General features: G+C 45.9%; 1 protein-coding gene across 1 annotated transcript in view; it reads right to left on the bottom strand.

Annotated features, from left to right (window-relative positions):
* Positions 1-17070, bottom strand: part of FA2H (fatty acid 2-hydroxylase) — a 45416-nt gene extending 28346 nt beyond the window's left edge. Inside the window, exon 1 of the mRNA XM_041772569.1 lies at positions 16613-17070. Within this exon, the coding sequence (XP_041628503.1) occupies positions 16613-16882 (270 nt within the window). The 5' untranslated portion in view covers positions 16883-17070. The remainder of the gene's footprint in view (positions 1-16612) is intronic.
* Positions 17071-23765: the final 6695 nt, after the last annotated feature.

Here is a 23765-nt window from a genome sequence, read left to right as displayed (position 1 = left end):
GATTCCTGCCGATGCCCTCAACACACCTGTCTCTCCAGGAGGCAGCCCTCGAGGGCAGCCAGGGGCAGGGGAAAGAATACGGAGCCAGCTTCTAGTTCTAGATGCTGCAGGTTCCAGACCCTCTAGACTGAAGGACATGGTTCTAGACCAGGCTGCATTATCATCTTGCTATGTGACCCTCATAACAAGAAATTGCTCACCCCTGACAGGGCACCCCGAGTTCCTGCCCTGTTCTCAGAGGTTGGGCAGGTGACACCAATGCATGAAGCTGGCAGGGTGTGGCTCATAATGCAGACTCACTATGTTTGCATAATAAAGAGTAGGAATATCGTTCACATCCACAAGGAAAGATGCTCACTCTCATTTTGGAAACACGAGATACCAAGAAACAAAAAAATAACAAAACCCCCCACAAAACCAGGAAGCACCCTTTTGCTAGAGATGAAAGAAAAAAAGGCAATGCACGGACAGCAGTAACCAAAGGTCACTGTCACTTGGTCTTGAATGGAGTGGACTGCACTGAACCAGAGGGATCATGCCCGGTTGAAGGGAGCAGCCCTGACTTAGGGTCAGGTCAGGTGAGGAAAGAACTCAGTGTCGTAGACCTTCCAATTTCTAAGGAGAGCTGGAAAACCAGATTTTTACGTGAACTCTCCTGATTTTAAATTTTTCTTTGCACTTAAAACAAACAAAGGGTGTGGGCCAAACCACCCTGTCTGAATACAAACGTGGTCCTTGATCTGCCAGTTTGTGATGTCTGGGTGAGCTGCAGCCCTCCTGCCTCATGATACAGCCACAGGGGAGGAGGCACTGGGACAGGCAGGAGCCAGGGTTCTGTCCTCTGATGCGATGCCCAGAAGAGGGGGTCTAGGTGGAGCCTGGGCTGCACCCACATGGGGCAGGCCTACAGGGTTAGCTATACCAAGGCGCTGGGTGGGTTGGGTGCCAGAGCCCCAGCAAGGTTTGAGGATGGATGACCCTCAGCCTCCTCCTCCCTCTAGTCTAGCAGAGAGGATTGGCTTCAAGAGAAAGCAGAAATGGATGGTAGACACTCATTTCTACTGGATCTCTTTCTCCTTGTGTGACTGGAAAGGAGACAAAATCTGTGGTGGTGAAGGCATCACAGTGAAGACATAGGCCATGTGCCAAGGACCTCGCTTTCCAGCACAGAGGTCTGTAAGGGGTTGAACTATGTCTCCTCCTACGCCACCCCAAACACATATGCTGAAGGGCTTACCCCCAGTATCTCACAATGTGACCTTATTTTGAGGTAGGGCATAGATCTGATTGGTTGAAATGAGGTCCTTAGAGTGGGCCCTAATCCAATGCGACTTATATCCCTATGAAAAGGTAAAATTTGGAGACAGACACACCCTCAGGGGGAACACCAAGTGAAGACGAAGGCAGAGATGCAGGTGAAGCATCTACAAGCCCAGAAACACCAAAGCTTGCCAGCAAACCACCAGGAGCCAGGGAGAGGCCTGGAACCCACTCTCCCTCCCAGCCCTCAGAGGGAACTCACCCTATGGACACCTTGATCAGGACTTCAGCCTCCAGAACAGACAGCAAATCTCTGTCACCCACGCCACCCGGTCTGTGGGACTTTGCAACCCTAGCAAACTAGTAGCAGGCCTCCTGGAGTGTCCTTTGGGACGGAGACAGGCCGCGGCAGAAGAAGGCATTCAAGGGGCAGAGACAAGCCCTGGGAGAGGCCTCCGGGGCTCGTGCCAGGAGTGGGGCGCGTCCCTTGCTGAGACCGTAGAAGCCAGGGTCTTGTCAGCACGCAGGCCTGGTACGAGATGGCTGGCAGCCTGCACAGAGCCCCCCGGGGGGGGGCGGGCAGGCGCCAGGCCGCTGTCTGCTGTGGCCACGGGGCTGGCCTCGGTCCCCTTTCAGGGCCTCCAAGTCGCTCCTCAGTTTCCCCTGCAGCTTTCCGGGGCATCTGGGGCCTGTGCTTGCCCCCCCAGCCCCGCTGACACCCCCTGGGGTGGCTGGTGCCTCCGGGCCCTCAAGGCGATTCTCCCCAGGGGCAGGCAGGAGGAATTCCGCAGGTGGGGGAAACAGAGGCCCAGAGGGGCCGAGGCAGTGCCTGGGGAAGCGCCCGCTGGGGTTCTTCGCGCCCCGCCTCCGCCCTCCCTCGGGGAGCCCTCCCGGGATGCTCCGTGGCCCAGCCCTCCTCCAGGGCCCGGACCCTGTTGTCCCCACAGAGGGTTTGCTCGGAGGGTGCATGACGGGGAGAGAAAAGAAAAGAACAACAGAGAGCCTGCCCTCTGCGGCAAACAAACACGCCGACCCAGAGGTGAAAGGAAGCAGTGTGCGCGGGCGGGGCCGCGGGGGCGGGGGCGGCATAAAGGAATGTTGTTCGGGAGAGCCGGGCTGGACCCGCGGCCGGACAGATGGCCTTTTATCCCGCAGCCGGGGCTGGCCTGAAAACCCTCTCTCTGCAGTGAGATGGTGCCCAGGCCTGTGTCCAGCTGCCCCCAGCAGCTAGAGGCCCAAAGGAAGGTGCATGTTGCTGAGAACGCTGGAAGGCACCGAACAAACAGAACAAGGACAAAAACGGACCTGCCTCACACCTGCGACTTTTTATGGATTCCAACCTACTGGTTAAAACAATTCCCTCTCTCTGTGCCAGGACATGGAATGTTCTTGAGGATGTTTAGGTTCAGGGAGGTTGGCTGGCTTGTCTGCAGTGATATGGCTAGTTCTAGAACACAAGACTGTTGGCCTCTGAGCCTGTGTCTTCTCGTCCCCTGGTTTAACCGAATTCCAAACCCACTACTGGCCGGATCGCCACCAGGAGTCGTAGAACAGGTGTCTCCCAGTGAGTGACAGCCTCTACTCCCTGTTTTATGCTCATTAAACACTACGTTTATACTTGTCGCTGTAAGGTGCTTTAGCCCCAGGAGACGATGTCCTTGAAGAACAACCCCAGGGTAGGTTGCCCTTCTGGGTGGTCAGTGCCTCTCTGATAGAGCTCCGGATATCACTTAATACACAATCTGGTGTGGTCAAGGGCAAGAAGGAGCTATTTGTGAACAACACTGGGATGCCAGCTTCCTGGACCAGAGTCACCAGATTAGGATCCCATGATCCTAGAGAGAAATCCCTTTCAACTCGGGGCCATAGCTCTGACCAATGCTGCCCCATAGAATTTTCTGTAATAATGGAAATGTTCTAGATCTGCTGTCCGATATAGAGGCTATTAGCCCCATATGTCTACTGAGCACTTGAAATGTGACTCATGGAACTGAAGTACTGAATTTTGATTAATTTAAAATTCATAGGCCCATGTGGTAAATGGCTACCATATTGGATAGCATGGCTCTGGACTCATATATTCAACTACTATTTGAAAATCTCTGAGTATTTCCTTGGCATTTCAAACCTAATGTGGTCCATTTCAAACCAATAGACTCTGATTACCTCACCCCAAACCTGGGTCTCCACCCCAGTATTCATCGTTTCCATATATTGAACCACCCTTGGTTCAATAAATAACACCCTCTAGACAGTTGCTCAAGTCACCGTGGCATCATCCTCAATTCTTTCCCTTACTCCCAGCATTTAATCCATCAGCAAGTTATAGTGGTTCCACCTCCAAAACATTTCCAATTCCTATCCACTTCCTTCTGTCTCAATGGCAGCTCAGTCCAGGCAACATCCCTCTGTCAACAACAGTGATGTCCTCTTAGCTCCCTTCCTGCCTCCACTCTTGAACTCCTTCAGTCCACCCTCCACATGGCCACCAGAACAGTCTAGTAAAATACAGACCAACTTTGTCAGTCTTCCACTTAAAATCTTCCAGCCCAGTGTTCTCAGAATAAAATCTAAATCCCCAACAATGACCATGAGATCTACAGAGACAAGACTCCTGCTTCCCTCCCCCGCTTCACCCCACACCACATTCCCTCTCACCTGCAATGCTTTAGCAGCATAAGAGCCTCCTTTTGGGGGTGCTTGGGTGGCTTAGTTGGTTAAGCGTCCAGTGCTTGATTTTGGCTCAGGTCATGATCTCAGGGTCGTGAGACTGAGCCCTGTGTCAGGTTCCACACTCAGCACAGAGTCTGCTTGAGATTCTCTCTCTCCCTCTGCCCCTCCCCCTGCTCTCACTCTTTCTCTCTCTCCTTCTAAAATAAATAAATATATATATTTTAAAGAACCTCCTTTTGCATTCCTAATGTCATCAAGTCCTATCATACTCCAGTATCTTTACATTTGCTGTTCCCTCTGCATAGAATTTTTTTTACCCAGTTCTCCTTTGTGATGACTCCTTTTCATCCATCAAATATCAGCTCTTCAGAGAAGACACCTCAGACTACTCCTATCAAAAGTTATAGCTGTCACTCTGTTACAGCCTCTTTCTAAAATATATCATCTATTCTGTTGTATAATACATCTATACACATAGACTATTATATATACACACATATAAAAACATATATATAAAATATTCTGTTGTAACTGTTATCAACCACCTATAATTGTCCTGTTTGTCCCCCTCCCTCCGTGCAGGTAAGCCCCATGAGGGAAGCTACAAGTTGTCTTTTTATCCCCAGCACTGAGCTCAGTGTGAGCATGAGGAGACGTCTACTATATTTGTGCTTGAATAGAGGAAGAAGCAGTGGTAGGGAAAGGTGGCCCTGTATGCTCCTGGGACCACTTGGGGCCTTTGCCAGCCTCATCTTTGGAGACTGTCTATCCCTGACTGGGGTGAGTTCCCTGGTCCAGTTCTGCCCTTGTCCAGGTAAAGATGGAATGAGGACAGCAGGTCAGAACAGACCCCATAGGCCCTAGCTGAGGGGAGGGGCAATACTGAGAGATGGGAATATCTGTCTCCTTGGGGGAGGGAGGAGGGAAGGGTGTGGCTTTGCTCAAGAGGGTCTGAGCACAGAGCAACTCAGGTTCTGAAAACATCCATCTCTCACCGCTCAACAGGAATCTACCTTTTCCTAGCAAAAGCTGGGGCTGAGGGGACTTATAATCATCTTGATTCAGTTTAATCTACATGTTCTGTCTTTCAGGTCTCACATGATCTCGCTGTAGCCACATAAATCCTATAGTGATGCAGGGAATAGGGAACCAAAGCTGGGAGAGTTTAAATGACTCACACAGCGTCATCAGCCAATGAGACACACAACTCTTAGGCACAGATCTTGGGCTGCAGACCCCAGGCCCCTCCTCTTTCTGGATGGGTGGGAGAGAAGGTGGCCTGTCTGTACAACTGCTCTGCGCCAAGCCCCACGCTAGGAGCTCGGGGATACTGATTCTTCAGTAATCCTGAGAGATCTGCCCACGGAGCAACTTTTATGCCTCCTGTTGTCCATCCCATTCCCTCTGCCCTTAGCCTTCTAGGACAGTGGGCTGCAAACTTTACTGTGCTTCTGAGCCATACAGCATGCTTGTTAAAAAATATAGATTTCTAGGGTCTTGCCTCCAGAGAGTTTTTTTTTTTTTTTTTTTAAGATTTATTTATTTATTTGAGGAGGGCGGAGGTAGAGAGAGAGAAAAATCTCAAGCAGGCTCCCTGTTGAGTGCAGAGCCTGATGCAGGGCTCCATCTCACAACGCTGAGATTATGACCTGAGCCAAAATGAAGAGTCGACTGAGCTACCCACGCACCCCACTCCCAGAGATTATAATTTTATAGATTTGGGGAGTCTCCCAGGGGAAAAATATATAAAATACACACACTCATAAATATATATTATAACATATTATGCTAATTAATTGTCCATCCCAGGACCCTAGGATCATGACCTGAGCTGAAGGCAGACTCCTAACCAACTGAGCCACCCAGGTACCCCTAAAATCACTAATCTTAAGCATATGGTTTGATCAGTTTGACAATTATATGCCTCCTTATAGCCAATGTCCAAATCAAGATGTAGAACATTTCCATCATCCCAGAAAGACCAGAAATGTATTTTTAAGAAGCTCCTTATTTGATTTTGATGAAGGAAGGTAGGAGGATAAGTATCCAGTTCTCTTGGCCAGAGGGACAAGAAGCATGAGATTTATAGTGCTCTACAAGAAAGACACCAGGTTCTCTGTTAGCAAACACAGCTGCTTCACTGCTCCTCTAGCCTCAATCATAGGCTGTGGACACAATGCAGGGAGGGAACACAGGACCATCCCTGCCCAGAGTTGTAGCTTCAAGGCCGCTTCCAGGCATTCCCTCCACACACCTCCCCACTCCTGCATTCCCCGCTGAAATTGTTACCATTCCATGACCGCTTAGACACCCACTTTGTATGCCCCCCTCCCTTCCTGTCTTGGTGACTGGGGCCTGTCGCCTGCGTGGGCTTCCTTGAGCTGCTTCCTCCCTGCTCTGGCCACACAATCTCAGTGTCCAGGGCATGTTAGGCAACCCCAGCCCCTGAAAGTCACACTGTTTCCCCAAGGCCAGCAACATGGCTCAGAAATGATGTTCAGCCCGCCCTGCCCTTTGCATTCTCTAGTGGAGCAGGTGGGAGCAGAATCTCAGCGGGAATGGAACAGAAAGAAGGGAAAACCAAAAAACCCTAAAGGCTAAAACCTAATAGAAAATGAGTGATTTCATTGGTACAGAATAAAGTCCCCAAATGGACCAAAATATCTCTAATATCGATGTGTGATAAAGGTATTTTTTAAACCAGTGGGAAATGTGATTATTCAATAAATCTATGAGGATAACCAACTGGTCATTCAGAAAAATATAAACCTAAAATAATCTCTATTTTGTTCCTAAACCAAAAAGATTTCAGGTAAATTTAAGAAAAAATAAATAACAAAAACATAAAGCATAACATTATTAGCAAGATACTTAATATCTTAAGATTTTATTTATCTGTTTTAGGGAGAGAGAGAACACCTGTGCAAACGTGTGAGTGGGAAGAGGATCAGAGGGAGAGGGAGAGAGAGAGAATCTTAAGCAGACGCCCTGCTGAGTGCACAGCCCTACATGGGGCTTGATCCCACAACCCTGAGATCATGACCTGAGCCAAAATCAAGAGTCAGATGCTTAACCGACTGAGCCACCCAGGCGCCCTGATCCTAAAATTTTTTTTTTTCCTAAAATATTTTTTATGTATAAAATCTTAAATTGGAAGTGGTCTTTCTAAGACTGATAAAACCATGTTTTACAACATGGACATTTTAAAGGTTCAGATGGAGAAAAAAACATTAAACAAGTCAAAAGACAAATGAAAACTGAAGGACAAATAGTAATAGGTATGATGGAAAATGGGCTAATGCTCTTTATATATAAGCTGTGATTATAAATCAATAAGAAAAAGACCCACCTTGGTTTAAGCACAGGCGTAAGATTTGTCCCTATGTGTGTGCAGTGGAAATACTGGGTACCTGGAGACCTGTCACATTCCAGGATCTCTCAGAACTACAGGCTTCTCATGTATGAAATGGGAGAACTGATGTCTGCCCCACCTACTTCAAGGTAGGTGGGGCAGACATACTAAGGGTTCAAATACAAATCTATGAGAAATATCTAGAGAAATGTAAATCGCTATACGAACTTGGATGTGTTACTATTAGTTCTAGAGGAATCATTATTCTCCAAGTGTTCTTTATCTGAGTCCCTAAAGATTCAAGTTGCAAAGAACAGCAAAAATCACCGTAACGGGCAACTATTCACAAGCCAACCCAGCATTAATGAGTTTAGCTCCTGCTCAAACACTGACCACTGCCTCCCCCAATTCTCCGTAGTCTGTTTAGGCAAAGTGATGGTTGGGGTTGCTGTCATCTGACAACATACAACGTAACAAAATGCAAACTCCCGGCAAAGTGAAATTGAAAAATCATTGCTAATAATACAAAAAATTTCATGAAGTCCGTGAAATTGATAGGCAACTGTTTTACTCACAATTCCATTGCAAAATAAAGATCTGGCAAAGTCAGGCTGTTTAACACTGAAACACAGGCAACCAGCAAAGGACGGGGCTCTTCAAAAAAAATGAATGACCTGTTTATCAAAGGATCAAGAGAGATCCCTAGCTCTTAAATATTCTTGCAAAAAGACTCTTTATGATCATGCTGTGGAAAGCCAATGTAAAGTTTGGACTGTCACACTGTGCTTTCACACAGTTTTGTCAGAAAAACCACACATGTGCACAAAGCCCACACTACTTGATTTGTTATTTGCTCAATTTGAGAACCTGAATGCGATTGCAATCTCAATTTTGTTGTAGGTTAAAATAAACTAAAACAATTTTTGGTTACGTTTTTCTTTTGATTTCCTTTTTTTTTTTTTTTTTTTTTTTTTAAGTAATCTCTACACCCAACATGGGACTCAGTCATGACCCTCAGATCAAGAGTTGCGTGCTCTACCAACTGAGCCAGCCAGGCACCCCTTCATTTTCATTATTAAAGATAATAAGTTCCCCTCTCCTAAATCCCTGTCCCATTTTCTATGAAATTTAGTCTTCATTTAAAGCAGATTCGTTTTAGGTGCCTGGGTGGCTCAGTCAGTTGAGCATCGCCTTTAGCTCAGTTCATGATCCTGGGGTCCTGGGATCAAGTCCCTCATTGGGCTCCCTGCTTAGCAAGGAGTCTGCTTCTCCCTCTGCTCTTCCCCTCTGCTTGTGATCTCTCTCTCTCTCTCTCACACACACACACCTCTGTCTCTCAAAAAAATAAATAAAAATCTTTAAAAAGAAATAAAGTAGATTCATTTCAAGTGATTTTTTTCCTGGGAGTCAAAAACTTTCCTACTTAGGTCCAAGGATAAGAAAAAGCAACCACTAAATCAGGTTAGTCTGGCCTTGTGCCTGGCTTCCGGGGAGTGGTGTACAGGATCACGGAAACTGTCTCTATTCATTCCAGTGTAGTTGTTCCTTATTTCTCCATGGCAGCCAGTCTCAAAGTGTGGCCTTGAATTGACTTAAAAGAATTTGAGGCCGTCTTTCATCCCTGTGGATAAATGATGCCCATTTCATAGACTTTTGTTATTAAAGAAGACTAAGGACTAGATCTTAGTGACTAAGTGGGTTACTATGGATCATAAACATTTGGAACTTATAAAACTAAAGCTATTACTAGAGATCCACCTTTCAGTGGGAAATCTGAGCTAAGCACTGTTGTGAAGGTTCTACAGGGCACTGAAGAAGGTGCCCTAGAACTCTACTTCTTTTAAATTCTATTCCTTTTTTTTTTTTTAAGATTTTATTTATTTATTCAAGATAGACACAGAGAGAGAGAGGGAGGCAGAGACACAGGCAGAGGGAGAAGCAGGCTCCATGCAGGGAGCCCGACGCAGGACTCAATCCTGGGACTCCAGGATCGCGCCCTGGGCCAAAGGCAGGTGCTAAACCGCTGAGCCACCCAGGGATCCCCGATTCTATTCCTTTCAAAGAAGAAATTAAGACTACTTCACGTAGGTAATTATCAACCAAGTTTGTTGTAGATCTCATGGTTTACTCTATGTGTGTAGTCAACAAAATTTCTGGCTGTTAGTTTTCTTATGACAGGACTTTACAACATATTCATATGCATCAGAGTTCCCCAAATTTGCTTATCTGGTACCGCTATTTAAATACCTTGCAATATACTATCAAGGCAGGAATACAAAATATTTGGAGAATTGTGCTTCACCATAAAAAATCCTGAGTACGAAGTTTATATATCGTATCATCCTAGACAAGCAGCAATTAGAGAAGATTGAGACCCACTGTTCTGAAACCATATGCTTTGGAGAAATTTGCATGAAAAGACCCAGGAAAGAGTAAATAGAACTGGAAATCCAGACATCTTGGGTCCTGCCTGTGCATGTGTCATGCAGACACTTGGAGCCATGTGGGTTCAGTCACAGCCCTGACAGCAATGAGGGCTTTCGACTGGCATTTTCCATCACTAACTTCACATTACCCCTGTAGGGGACTCATGGGCATGTGTAGCCTACATGGAAGACATTGGTCAACTCTCTGGCTGAGAATAACTGAGGGCAAAGGAAGAAATAAGAGACCCACTTGATAGCTTCCATCCTTTTCACCAAATTCCCAGCTCTTTTAGCCAACAAAGAACTGGCAAGAGATTTTTTTTTTTTTTTTTTTTTACTTTGTAATTCTTGAAGAATCTAGTATGTGCTAAGATTACCACTTTCCTTCTCAATTATGCACAGGTCTTGGTTTTCCAAGCAGCTCACTCTTCATTTATTCAAACACTGATCATATTGGCATATGCACTGTGCTAGTGCGTCCTAGAGGAACCCAGATGAAATCAGATGATTCCAGTCATCAGAGAGTTTATAGTTTAGTTGAGAAGATAAGATACATCGTGAAAATACAGTAAATATGGAAGAGCAATATGAACTCTGTAATGTAGGTATAGGCAAAGGGCGGGAAGCTCTGTGAAAGAAGTAACATTCGAGCTGGACCCAGAGCGGGTGGCAGTGGGGGGCCCTGAGGTTAGGAATACTGCTGTGATATAATAAAATTCTCTTTAGAAAAGGTCTCAGGGAGAGTCCTGTCCAGGAGACTGCTGCAAGAATGAGCTTAGTGGGGCATTGGCCAAAGTAGAGCAGAAGTGGGGAGATATCCTGGAAGGAAGACTAAGGAAGCTCATGAGGATCAGTGTGTGGTCTGTGCAAACTCTCCTCCCTGTATCCCAGTTATTCTCCATTTTTTCCTTTCTGCAGCCCATGGCCTCTCTAGTTCAGAGCAGACAGTGGAGACAGTTGCTATCAAGAGTAAGGAAGGGGGGCCTGGGTCAGTTAAGCATCTGCCTTAGGCTCAGATCATGATCCCAGGGTCCTGGGATCGAACACCATGTGGGGCTCCCTGCTCAGCGGGCAGCGGGGAGTCTGCTTCTCCTTCTCCCTCTGCTCCTCCACCTCTCCCACTCTTGCTCCCTCTCTCAAATAAATAAATAAATAAATAAATAAATAAATAAATAAATAAATAAATAAATAAATATTTTATTTAAAAAAAGAGTAAGGAAAACACAGATAATCTCCTAGACATAGTATTGAGTGGAAGAAGCCATCTAGCAGAGTACCCATGGTATGGTTCCATTTAAACTTTGCAAAATTCTCTGTGAAATGAGAAGCAAGAGAAACTAGCTAAGGAGACTGAGAACTAACTAGGGCTATAGGTGGTGAGGTAGGTGGAGTCATGCATCCACCTGCCCCCAAGTCTATGTCCCCAGGCCTGGAACCCGTGAATATGTTACATTACATGGCAAAAGCAACTTTGCAGATGTGATTAAGTTTAGGACCTTGGGATGGGAAGATTACATTGGATTAACCTGGTGGGTTTAGTGTAATCACAAGCGTCCTTAGGAGTGAAATATGAAGGCGGGAGAGTCAGAGAAGAAGGCAGTAAAGGTTGGAGAGACGCAATTGCTGCCTGGGGGCCATGAGCCAAGTATACCAGCAACTTCTAAAAGCTGGAAAAGGAGGTGCCTGGCTGGCTCTGTCGGTTAGGCATCCAACTCTTGAGTTCAGCTCAGGTCTTGATCTCAGGGCTGCAAGTTCAAGCCCCATGTTGGACTCCACGCTGGGGGTGGAGCCTTTTTAAAAAAATAAATCAAAACCATAGTTTAAAATAAATTAATAAGGGCATCTGGGTGGCACCGTTGGTTGAGCGTCTGTCTTTGGCTCAGGTCATGATCCTGGGGTCCTGGGATCGAGCCCCACAACAGGCTCCCTGCTCAACAGGGAGTCTGCTTCTCCCTCTCCCTCTGTCTGCTGCTCCCCCTGCTTGTGCTCTCTGGCTCTATCTCTCTGTCAAATACATAAATAAATAAAATTTATTTATTTATTATTTAGCTTAAAAATCAAGTAAATAAATGCTGAAAAAGGCAAGAAAATGGATTTTCCCCTAGAACCTTCAGAAAGAAGGCTGCCCTGCTGACTCACTTCTGACTTCTGAACTCTAGAACTATAACAGAATAAATCTGTGTTGCTTTAAGCCACTGAGTTTATGGTGATTTGTTATATCAGCCACAGAAAACTAATGCAGGTGGAAAACTAAAGGATGTGGTATCCGGAAGCCAAGTGAAGAAAGTGTATCAAGGAAGGGGAGTGGGGATTGCATCTAGAGCTGCTGCCAGAGGAGGAGAGGTAAGGTGTGAACTGGTGACTGCATTCAGTGAGGCAAAGGTCCCGATGACCTTGGTAAGGGTAGCTTCAGTGGTGGGGTGGGACCTCTGAGTCCTCCTCCACCTAGATGCTCTACTCCATCGAATTACTCAAGTCCTGAAGCTCTGCACGGCCAGACCCCCCAAAGGCTGGCAAAGCCACCCGTGGTAGTAGAGGGGGACTTCTCAGCCACTCAGAGATGGATGCACTTTGTAGGATTAGGACACAGCACCCAGAACATCAGAGTTATCCCAACAGCAGTGGCTGGGGAGTTGGGGTTTGCCTTCCTCCAGGGTCTTCTCAATTGGAGGGCTTCTCTCCAGAGGCAGGGCCAAGATGTTTGCCGGTGGGAGGACCTCCCGAGGCCTGCACGTGTGAGATGGGGGAAGGACGAGCCACCCTTTCACAGTTATTAGCCTCTTGGTGGCGGGTTTGGAGTGAGGGGAGGATTCTGGTTGGACTATGATAAAAGCTGTAGCTCTCTTATTAGACAATGTACAACCAGGTATATTTTACACACAATTTCATCTCATTCACCAATCCCAGAAAACGATCCACAGAACACCAGGTTTAAGAAGCTCTGCTTTGTATGTTTTCCAAAGTATGATATTTACTGATGGTACCCAAGATGATCCTAGGGGATACAAGGGATGAGCAATTATCTTAATAGCTCTCCATCTATTTTAAAGTGCATGTAAAACTTGTGATTGCACCGGTATTATTGGCTACTGGTAAAAAGTGAGTCTACTTAATGATAAATATTAAGTATGTTCAAGTGGTATACCAATTCAGAAAAAAAACTCGACAGTGATTCATGGATGAGCCAAGTCTGGGAAACACAGACTTGGTCCTCCCACAGACCTTGGGAGGATTTGAACCTAAAGTTCTTTCCTTTCTTATTTATTCCTTTTAAATGCCAGTTGCTGTGCAGGCTGCCTGGGTGGCTCAGTTGGGTTAAGCGTCCAACTCTTGGCTTCAGCTTGGGTAGTGATCTCAGAGTTGTGAGATCGCACCCCACATTGGGCTCTGCGCTCAGTGGAAAGTCTGCTTGGGATTCTCTCCCTTTGCCCATCTCCCTGCCCACATGCCTTCTCTCTCTCTTTCTCCCTCTCTAAAATAGATAAACAAATAAAATCTTAAATAAATAAATGATGGTTGCAGCTCAATAAATGGGCCTCACACCCCACTAACAACATGAGCTACAGTTGGAAGAACACTGCTCTTACCTGAGCTTGGAGTGAGGAGTTTGCTTGCCCCCCCACCTCCCCCTCAAGGGTCAGGATAAGAAGAAGGCTTAACTTCTCCGCTCAGCCATAGCTCGCTCTCTCATTCGCTCTAGGCGTGCAGCTCGGCTTCCTCAAGTCCAAGACCACAGCCACAGCAGACCTTGTTTCATCCTGACAGTATGTTGGCTCAAACGAGTTTGACTTGTTTTGTGTTTGTGTGTGCCTTTGTGTGAGTGTGAATGTGCGTGCAAGAGTACCTAGGAGTGTGTGAGGGGGTGTGACAAATTGGGGAACAGGGGAAACCAAAGGCACCAGGGCTTCTCCCTGGAAATTTCACAGCAGAGCTCCAGGACGCCCCCCTCCAAGGACTACACTGGGGACCCCTAGAAGGAGTACTACTCAGAAATGAACTCCAGGGGTGCCTGGATGACTCCTTTAGTTAATCATCTGCCTTTGGGTCAGGTCATGATCCCAGGGTCCTGGGATGGAGCCCCATATTGGGCTCCCTGCTCAGCAGGAGAGGCTGCTTCTCCCTCGGCCTCTGCCCCTCCCTGCCCTGCTCATGCTCTCTCTCTCAAATAAATAAAATCTTAAAAAACAAAGAAAGAAAGGAATTTCAAACAAATAGAGCTGGTTCTGACATTTCCCTTTCCCATCACCCTTCCTGGTCTTTTCATTATAGGAGCTGGGCTCTAAGCTCTGCAGATGTCAACATCTCTGATCTAGCAGGAAGAGAGAAGAGAGGTGAAGAAAGCAATATAAAGGCTGCTGGAAGGGCTTAGCCAGAAAGGAGGACAGAAATGTCTCCGGTCAGGCTGTAAGGAGAGGACTTCTCTCTGTACAGGATATCCCATTCCAGATTTCTCCTCTGGCTACCTTTCTCCCTCAATTTAAAGACAACGCTATACTAGTTTCCAGAAGAGAAATCTGTAGACAGAAGCTGACAGGCAACTGTAGTATTGGGTAAGTATGGCTACTGGTCAAGTTTGAGCCATGGTGTTGTAAATGCGTTGCTGGTTTTTAGTTTTGTCCCCCACATCCTCAGATTGGGGCCCTGATATAAGGACGCCTGCAACATGGCCACACGGGGACTCGTGGGGTAACAGGTGAGTGTAGGGGTAGGAAGCAAATATGGTCTCCATATTCTCTGAGTCCTCCCTGAGGGTCAGGTAAGGCAAAGCCAAGCAAAGCCAAAGCAAACCATAGTGCGGGGTGGTGAGCAGAGCTGGGAGGTGGAGCCATCTAGGGCAGCTGGCCTGGGGTGATCCTCGCTATCTGGGGAGAGAAGCCACACCCTAAGGCTCCTCCTGTTTATAGTACGTAGCTACAATGTAGGATGGTTCCCATTAGCCATCACAAGCCTGGAAATCTCTAGTGGTCTGGTCCCAACGTCTCGTTTCCTGCACTCAGCTGTAGTTATATCTAAAGCTAAACCTCTGCACCTTCAGCATGACCTGAAACCAAACACCAACTTCCAAGATTAGTTGGGCTCCCACTGCAGAATGCTGAGCCCTGGCATTTTACCTATGAAATCTCCCAGTTTCAAAACCCTCTTCACTCCTTGGTCTCAGCCCACCTTCACCTCTTGCCCAGGCTATGTGGTAGCCTCCTGCATGGTCTCCTCACACCCAGCTGGCTCCCTCCATTCCTTCTTGGCACTGAAGCCAGGGTGTTCTTCCAAAGATGCAAATCTGACCACAACACACCCCTGTTCAAATCCCTTCCCTGGGCTCCTGTCGTTCTTAGACTCAAGTACCAAATCCTGCCCATAGCCTAGGAGGCCCTGCATGATGTAGCCCTGGCTGATTTCTGGCCTCCTTCCCCTTTCGTTTTATTTCTGTCCCTTGACTGCCAAGTCCTTACCCTTCAGAGCCTTCTTCACACATGCTGTTCCCTCTGTCTGGAATGCTCATCCTGTCACACTTCACCAGGCTAACCCTCTAGCCATCATTTAGCTCTATGTGCAAATGTCACTTTCTCAGGAAAGCTCTCCTTGAACTCCTCACCTCCAAATCCACATTCTGATAGTATCAGGTAATTAATTACTGTGCCATTAGAATGTTTCCTCATTACCCCGTTAGCTCCATGAAGACTGTATTGGTTGGCACCTAGCTCGGTGCTGACAATCATTAAAGGACAAAGGGAGTGAGTGAATAAATGATTGAAGTATTAGACAAGATGGCCCTGTGGGGAGCCACCAGGAACAGTGAGAGGCAAGTCCTTTTATCCAAAGTCTAAAAACACTTGTTGGGGCCACCCTGAAAACAGGAAACAACTGTTGGCTTAATGCCCAAGTATGATGATCCCACTATCACCAGTTCCACAGTCGAACCTGGGGAAGGAGTCAGTTTGCCTCTGGCTCAGCCTACCTGGAGCCCTGTGGACAGGGGCAATCTCCCACATCCACAGATCTTGTGATGGACACAGCATCGAGTTTGGAGTCAGATACATTTGGCTTTTCCACTAACTAGCTCTTTGACTGGACGAATTGCAGAGCCTCCCTGAGCCTCAGGTTCCACATCCTAAAATGGGGATAACAAAACGTACCCCAGGATCGGTGGGAGGCTTACATAGCATCATGAGGCTGCCCTGCCCAGCAGCATGCAGTTCACAGTGCTAATCCTCACTCCCCCAAAACACCAACTTACCCCTGTCATTTTGCTCTTTTGGATACTTATGCCAGCGTGCAAGACAAGAAATACAGGGAGGTCCGAGGCATGGGAGGACAGAGTCCATCAGAGACACTGCCCCAACCTCTCCACCTACCCAGGGAAGTCCTAGTGCAGACTCGGACAGCACCAGGAAATCCAAACTGGCTGAGAAGGGTGACTGATCTGTGACTTTCAGGAGCAGCAGCAGGAGGGAAGGGCAGCTGAGGTTGGACGCTCTTTTTTTTTTTTTTTTAGGTTGGACGCTCTTATCCAACAGAAACGAAGAATAGCTGCGAAGAGCGAGAGGCTGATAAGAGAATAGGAAGGAAAGACTGAGAGTGTGAGGGGCTCGTAAAAGGTGATCCAAATAGTCAGATGGCAGAGGCTGCAGAAGCAACAAGTGGGAAGGAGGGAGTAACTGGGGAGGTGTAGAAGCAGCAGATAGAAGAGGGTTAGGTCGGGAGAAACGCTGGAGAGGAAGGCCAAGTGGGGGAGGGGGAGGCGGGCAGTGACCTGTTACCTGGAGAGAGGGAGAAGTGAAGGTGAGAGTGGAGGCTGTCACCTTGGGTCCTCCTAGAGGGCAGGTGGACTGGGCTCGGGGTGAGTGGAGGGGGGGGAGGGCGGCGGGCAGTGGGGGGGGCGGTGACCCCGGCCCGGACCTACCTGAGGTTCTCCTTGCAGGTCGCCCACGTAGTACTGCTCGAGCCAGAGGCGCGCGTTGGCCGAGTGCCGGTGCGGCGGCCCGTCCAGGTCGGCGCTCACATCCTGGCCGGCCCGGGCCCGCAGCAGCTGCTCGCCCCCCGGGTGGTGCCGCAAGAAGCCGGTGAGGTCGTAGAGGCGGGCCCCGCAGCGGACCCAGCAGGCGCCGGCCGCCAGGCGCCGCTGGACCTCGGCCGGGGAGAAGGAGACCGCGGGGGGCGGCGCGGGGGCCATGGCGGGAACCGGAGCTCGCAGCTGGAAGCCCGGACTCCTGCTCCGAGGCCGCCCGGCTCTCCTCTGACATCCCCCGAGCCCCGGCCGCCTTGACGGGCCGGCCGCCACCGCACCTGCTCATTTGCATGCCGCGCTCCCATTGGCCGCTCGGCCGGACGCGGCCCGAGCCCGGAGGCTCCCTCTTCCTCATTGGCCGAGGGGAAGCCCGGGCCACCGAGCGGGGCGGGCCACCCGCTGCGGGCCGCCGGCCAGGTGTCCCTAGGCAGGTAGAGGGCGCGCCCGCCAGGTGTGTCCGTCGCAAGAGGAGAGCGAAGGGGACGGGCGGATGCAGGCGGAGCAACTCTTCCTGTCGCGCGTGGCTGCATGGACGGACATCCTCGGTGGCCTGATCGCTCCTGGAGTAACTCTTGGTGCTGCCCGTTGGGAGAAACCTCAAGTTTTGGATTCTCAAGCTCCAGGAGGGGGCGAGGGGTGGGGGAGGCGGGGCGAGGACTAGAGTAAAGCGAGCGAGGCTCTGGGCTCGGGCGCCCCCAACTCCGTAATCACAATATACAATATTTCAGTGTAATATTTTAAAAATCCTATCGTTACACAACAACCTGTGAATGTACCTAAGGCCACACTGTACCCTTAAAAATGGTTAAAATGGTAAAATTTACATTATGTGTATTTTATCACAGTAACAATAGTTATTGCAATATGTAATAAAAAATTTCTTTTGAGAGAGAGAGAGCGCGCGTGAACAGGAGAGGGGCAGAGGGAAGGGAGAGAATCCTAAGCAGGCTCCACGACCAGCACGGGCCTGACTGTGGCTCAATCCCCAAACCTGAGCCCATCGAAGGCACACGAACGAGCCACCCGGGCGCCCCCATAATAAAGAATTTTTTAAGATTATGTTTTTGTAAATAAAGGTTTATTGGAACCAGGGCTAATAACGCAAGACAAGCAAAGTGGTAAAGTGCAGGGTTTGATCTTGTCCTTAGTATTTAAAAATTTTGTGTGTTCATTGTGGGTTTTTTTTTGAATTCTGAATTTTTAAAATACTGCATTAAAATATTCTTTATCTTGATTATGAAGTTTTTTGGTGTGGGTGTAAATTTTGCACCCTGAGTGACTACCTCTCTTGCAAAACACTAATCTCGCCCTGGGGGTAGGACCCTGAGGGTAGAATAGAGAATCCAGCTGGGCTCTCTCTCTCAGGAAAAGTTATTTTAAGGGTCACTCTTGTTTATGTTCTGGGACTGGGCACCTATGCCCAGCCAGCACTGTGAGAAAGCCTGGCCAGATGCCTCAAAGGCTACCACAATAATAGATGTGCCCAAGATCAGGATGGCTGTCCCTTCTTTCACCTTCCGGGCCTCTCCTGGGGCATCCAGGGAGTGGGCAAGAGTTGGGCTGAGTCTGTGGATCTGAATGGAACTGCTGTCCAACAGGCCTGGAGGCCTTAGGTCACAAATGTTGCTTTTCACAAGTGCTGAATGCACAGTCATCCTCACCCCATACACACACCTTCTCTGTTCCAAATATCTTGCATGTGCAAAAGCAGTCAGGCACATACTCACAGGTGTCCTCAGGTACTCCTTGTTGACAATATCTTTGTGGAAACTCTTGTTTGCATTTCTCACCATTGCCTTAAAGTATTAACTAAAGTTGAACAAGAAGTTTAAGGCACCTATTCAGATTTATAACACATTTCTTCCCATAGTAACTTCAGTTTGAGAAATATGACCTTACAGATATACTGTAGAAGGATGTATATATATTAATTGCAACACTGTTTATATATAGACTAGAAACAACCCAAACATTCATCATAACAGAGAACTGACTAAATACTAACTGACGGTGGATTCAGATAATGAAATGCTATGTAGCCATTAGGAAGAATGAGGTAGATCTGTGTGTACTGATGGGGAATAATATTTTTTTTTAAAGATTTTTATTTATTTACTCATGAGAGAGAGAGAGAGGCACAGACACAGGCAGAGGAAGAAGCAGACTCCTTGTAGGGAGCCCGACGTGGGACTCGATCCTGAGTCTCCAGAACCACATCCTGGGCTGAAGACGGCGCTAAACCGCTGGGCCACCGGGGCTGCCGTCCAGGACACTAGAAGTGGAAAACACCAACTGTATATTGTGTGCTAACAATTATTTTGCTATTTTCAATTATTTAATCTTTACAAATATTTTGAATGCAAGCAAAAGAGTCTTTGTAACTTTCAAAGCAAAAATAGTCTAACTCAATGAATTTGCCTCCCAATCCAGGGGCTAGAACATTCCAAAAACTGGCACCTGACTCTGTACCCCAAAACTTCCATTACTCCCACTGTCCTGACCTTCGTCCTTATCCTTCCTTTGCCTTTTATTTTTACTTTTTATTTTTTAAAAATATTCTATTTATTTATTCATGAGAGCATGAATTAGAGAGAGAGAGACAGAGACAGAGGCAGAGGGTGAACCAGGCTTCATGCAAGGAGCCCGACATGGGACTTGATCCTGGGACTACACGATCATGCCCTGTGCCGAAGGCAGGCACCAAATCGCTGAGCCAGCCAGGGATCCCCTGCTTTTTAGTTTTAATATTTTATCACATCTATGTATATGCCTATACTATATGTTATTTAGATTAGCTTTGTTTTCAGTTATTATTTATTTATTTATTTATTTATTTATTTATTTATTTTATTTTATTTATGATAGTCACAGACAGAGAGAGAGAGAGGCAGAGACACAGGCAGAGGGAGAAGCAGGCTCCATGCACCGGGAGCCCGATGTGGGATTCGATCCCGGGTCTCCAGGATCACGCCCTGGGCCAAAGGCAGGCGCCAAACCGCTGCGCCACCCAGGGATCCCTGTTTTCAGTTTTATGAAAATCACCCGATACTGTATTTTGCTTTCTGTAGCTTTGCTTGTTTGACTCAATATCATTTTAAGATTTATCTCTGTTGCTGAGGGTCACTGTAGCTCACCAATTTTTCAATGCAGGATCATATTCCGCTATATGAATTTATTTACCCATTTTCACATTGATAAAGTGATAAACTAATTCTAAAATGTATGTGGCAATATAAAAGACCTAAAATATCCAGAACAATATTGAGAAAGAACAAAGTTGCAGCACTTATATTTTCTGACTTCAAGACTTAAAACTACGTATTCAGGGTAGAACTAACAAATAGATCAATGCAACAAAAAAGTCCAGAACATACAAGGTCATTTTGCTCTTTTATTGAGATATAATTTATATACAGTGAAATTTGGCTTTTTGTAATGGTCAGGTTTGCCTCTCCCTTTGCCAATATCACACTGTCTTGATTACGATAGCTTTATAATAAATCCTGTTATCTGGTAAGCCTACTACCCATACCCTGTTCTCCTTGAAGAGTGTCTTGTTTTATCTTGGATTTTTTTTTCATGTAAACTTTAGAATCATTTTGTCAATGTCCATGAAAAAGCCTGCTGGGATTATGAAGGGAATTGCATTGACTCTATTGATTAATTTGGAGATAACATGTTTGCAATACTGAGTCTTCCGATTTATGAACTTGAGCTAAATCTGTACTTATTCAGGTCACATGTAACATTGTTCCATAAATTTTAAAGTTTTTCGCATATAGGACTTACATATGCAAATTAATTCCTAAGTATACCTTATAGGGTTTTGGTTTTTTGCTATTGTAAATGACTTCATTAAAATAAGCAGGGGCAGCAGCAGAGGAAGAGAGAGAAGAGGGCTCCCTGCTGAGCAGAGAGCCTGATGTGGGGCTCAATGTGGGGCTGGATCCCAGGAGTCTAGGATCATGACCAGAGCCAAAGGCAGACACTTAACCAATTGAGCCACCCAGGCGCCCCTGAACTTCACATAATGGAATCATACAGAGTGTGCTCTTTTGTACCTACCTCCTTTTACTCACATTATGTTTGTGAGGTTCATCCATGTCTTGGAGTATAGTAATCATTTGTATGTTCCTATTGCTGTAGACTATTCCACTATATGAAGATGTCACAGTTGGGGTACCTGGTGGCTTGGTGGTTGAGCGCCTTTAAAAAAGTGAATTAGGGGGATCCCTGGGTGGCGCAGCGGTTTGGCGCCTGCCTTTGGCCCAGGGCGCGATCCTGGAGACCCGGGATCGAATCCCACATCGGGCTCCCGGTGCACGGAGCCTGCTTCTCTCTCTGCCTGTGTCTCTGCCTCTCTCTCTCTCTCTGTGACTATCATAAATAAATAAATTTAAAAAAAATAAAAAAATAAATATTATTTATTTATTTATTTATGATAGTCACAGAGAGAGAGAGAGAGGCAGAGACACAGGCAGAGAGGGAGAAGCAGGCTCCGTGCACCAAGAGCCGACGTGGGATTCGATCCCAGGTCTCCAGGATCGCGCCCTGGGCCAAAGTCAGGCGCTAAACCGCTGCGCCACCCAGGGATCCCAATAAATAATATTTAAAAAGTGAATTAGGTGCGTCTCTTTTATTCTAAATAGGAGCTCTTTGTCAGCTGCGGTATTGCAAATAGTTTCTACCAAGTGTGGCTTTTCTTTCTTTCTTTTCTTTCTTCTCTTTCTTTTCTTTTTCTTTCTTTCTTTCTTTTCTTTCTTTCTTTCTTTCTTTCTTTCTTTCTTTCTTTCTTAGATTTTGTTTAAATTCAAGTTCATTAACATATAGTGTATTCTTAGTTTCAGGTGTAGAATTTAGTGATTCATCAGTTGCGCATAACACCCATGGCCTTTTTTCTTTCTTAATGGTTTTGAAGAACATGCATTTTGTTTTATCATAAAGTAGTTTGATTTATCAGTCTTTTATTTTATGACTGGAGCTTTTTGTATCTTACTTAAGAAATATTTACCTGCCTCAAATAATAAATACATTCTTCTATATTATCTTCTAGAAGCTTTGTTGTTCTACTTTTCATATTTAGATCTCTAATCAACTTGAAATTGATTTTTGGAAATGGTATAAGATATGGGTCAAGATTCATTTTTTTTTTTCCATATGGACATTCAATTTGTTCAACAATGGCTATTGAAAAAAAAAAAAAGCAGGAACGCCTGGGTGGCTTGGCAATTTGGTGCCTGCCTTCAGCCCAAGGCGTGATCCTGGAGTCCTGGGATCAGGTCCCACGTCGGGCTCCCTGCATGAAGCCTGCTTCTCCCTCTCCCTCTGCCTCTGCCTGCCTCTCTCTCTCTGTGTCTCTCATGAGTAAATAAATAAAATCTAAAAAAAAAAAAAAAAAAAAAAAAAAGGAAGAAAAAAAAGCAGTCTTTTCTCCATTTCTCTGTGGTGTCAGTTTCTTAGCTTTCAGATCTATGCCATTAATATATTTGGTCTATTATTTTTTTTTAAAGATTTATTTATTTATTCAGAGAGAGAGAGAGAGAGAAGCAGAGACAAAGGCAGAGGGAGAAGCAGGCTCCATGCAGGCAGCCAGACGTGGGACTCGATCTTGGGTCCCCAGGATCACACCCCGGGCTGCAGGCGGCGCTAAACTGCTGCGCCACCGGGGCTGCCCTATTCTTTTTTTTTTTTTTTAATAAAGATTTTATTTATTTGTTCATGAGAGATATACAGAGCGGGGGGTGGGGAGGAGAGACATAGGGAGAGGGAGAAGAAGGCTCCCTGCAAGGAGCTAGATGCGGGACTCGGTCCCAGATTCCGGGATCAGGACCTGAGCCAAAGGCAGGCATTCAACCGCTGAGCCATTCAGGCGTCCCTATTTGGTCTATTCTTGAACCAATACCATACCACTTTAAGTATTATATACTTTTAATAAATCACAAAATCTGGTAGGATAAATCCCTCAACTTTGTTCTTCTTGTTCAAGATATTCTTGACTGTTCATGGCCCCTTTAGTTTCCATGTAGATTTTAGAATCAGGTTTCTCATTTTCATCCTAAAAAGCTGATGGGATTTTGGGGCAACTGGGTGGCTCAGTCGGTTAAGCATCTGACCCTGGAAGTCAGGAACATGAATTCAAGTCCTATGTTGGGCTCCATGCTGGGCTTGGAGCCTACTAAAAAAAAAAAAGAAAAAAAAAAAGCTGATGGGATTTTGATTGGACTTGCACTGAATCTATAGGCCAGAGAGAATAAATAATTTTATGTTGCTGAATCTTCTAATCTGTCAGTGTGGTATATCCTTACATTTATATTAGGCTTCTTAATTTACCTCAGTGTTTTCTTCAACTTTCCATTTAGAGGCATGTACATTTTCTCTTAGATTTATTTCCAGGAATTTCACAGGCTTTTTGCTTTTATATATATATATATAAGGCTCCCTGCAAGGAGCTAGATGTGGGACTCGATCCCATATATATATATGGGATCCTATATATATATATATACACACACACACACACACACACACTTTTTGCTATTTTATATATATTATGTTACATATATTATAGCTAATATAGCTATATATAACATATATAGCTACATATAAAATATATAATGTAGATAAATTAGCTAATATAGAATATATAGCTATATATACTATGTAATATATATCATACATAATACTATAATACATAATAGCTAATATTATAAATATATTATGCTATTATAATAATAGTTGGCTATTGTTATAATATTCCTGATTTGGTAACTTGGCTTTCTTCTTTTTTATTGACCAAGATTGCCAGAGGTTAATGAATTTTATTAATATTTTCAAAGAACAAAATTTTGGCTTTCTTGATTTTATAGATTATACCTTTGTTTTCTATTTCTTAATTGCTCGTTTTTTTTTTTATTTTTAAAGATTTTATTGATTTATTTGAAAGAGAGGGAGAGTGTGGGAGCCAGGGAGGGAGCAGAGGGGAAGAGAGAGGAACAAGTGGATTCCCTACTGAGCAGGGAGCCCGACATGGGACTCAATCTCATGACCC

This window comes from Vulpes lagopus, chromosome 10 (genome assembly GCF_018345385.1).
Source record: "Vulpes lagopus strain Blue_001 chromosome 10, ASM1834538v1, whole genome shotgun sequence".
Taxonomy (NCBI): Eukaryota; Metazoa; Chordata; class Mammalia; order Carnivora; family Canidae; genus Vulpes; species Vulpes lagopus.
This window is presented reverse-complemented; position numbering and strand designations above follow the sequence as displayed.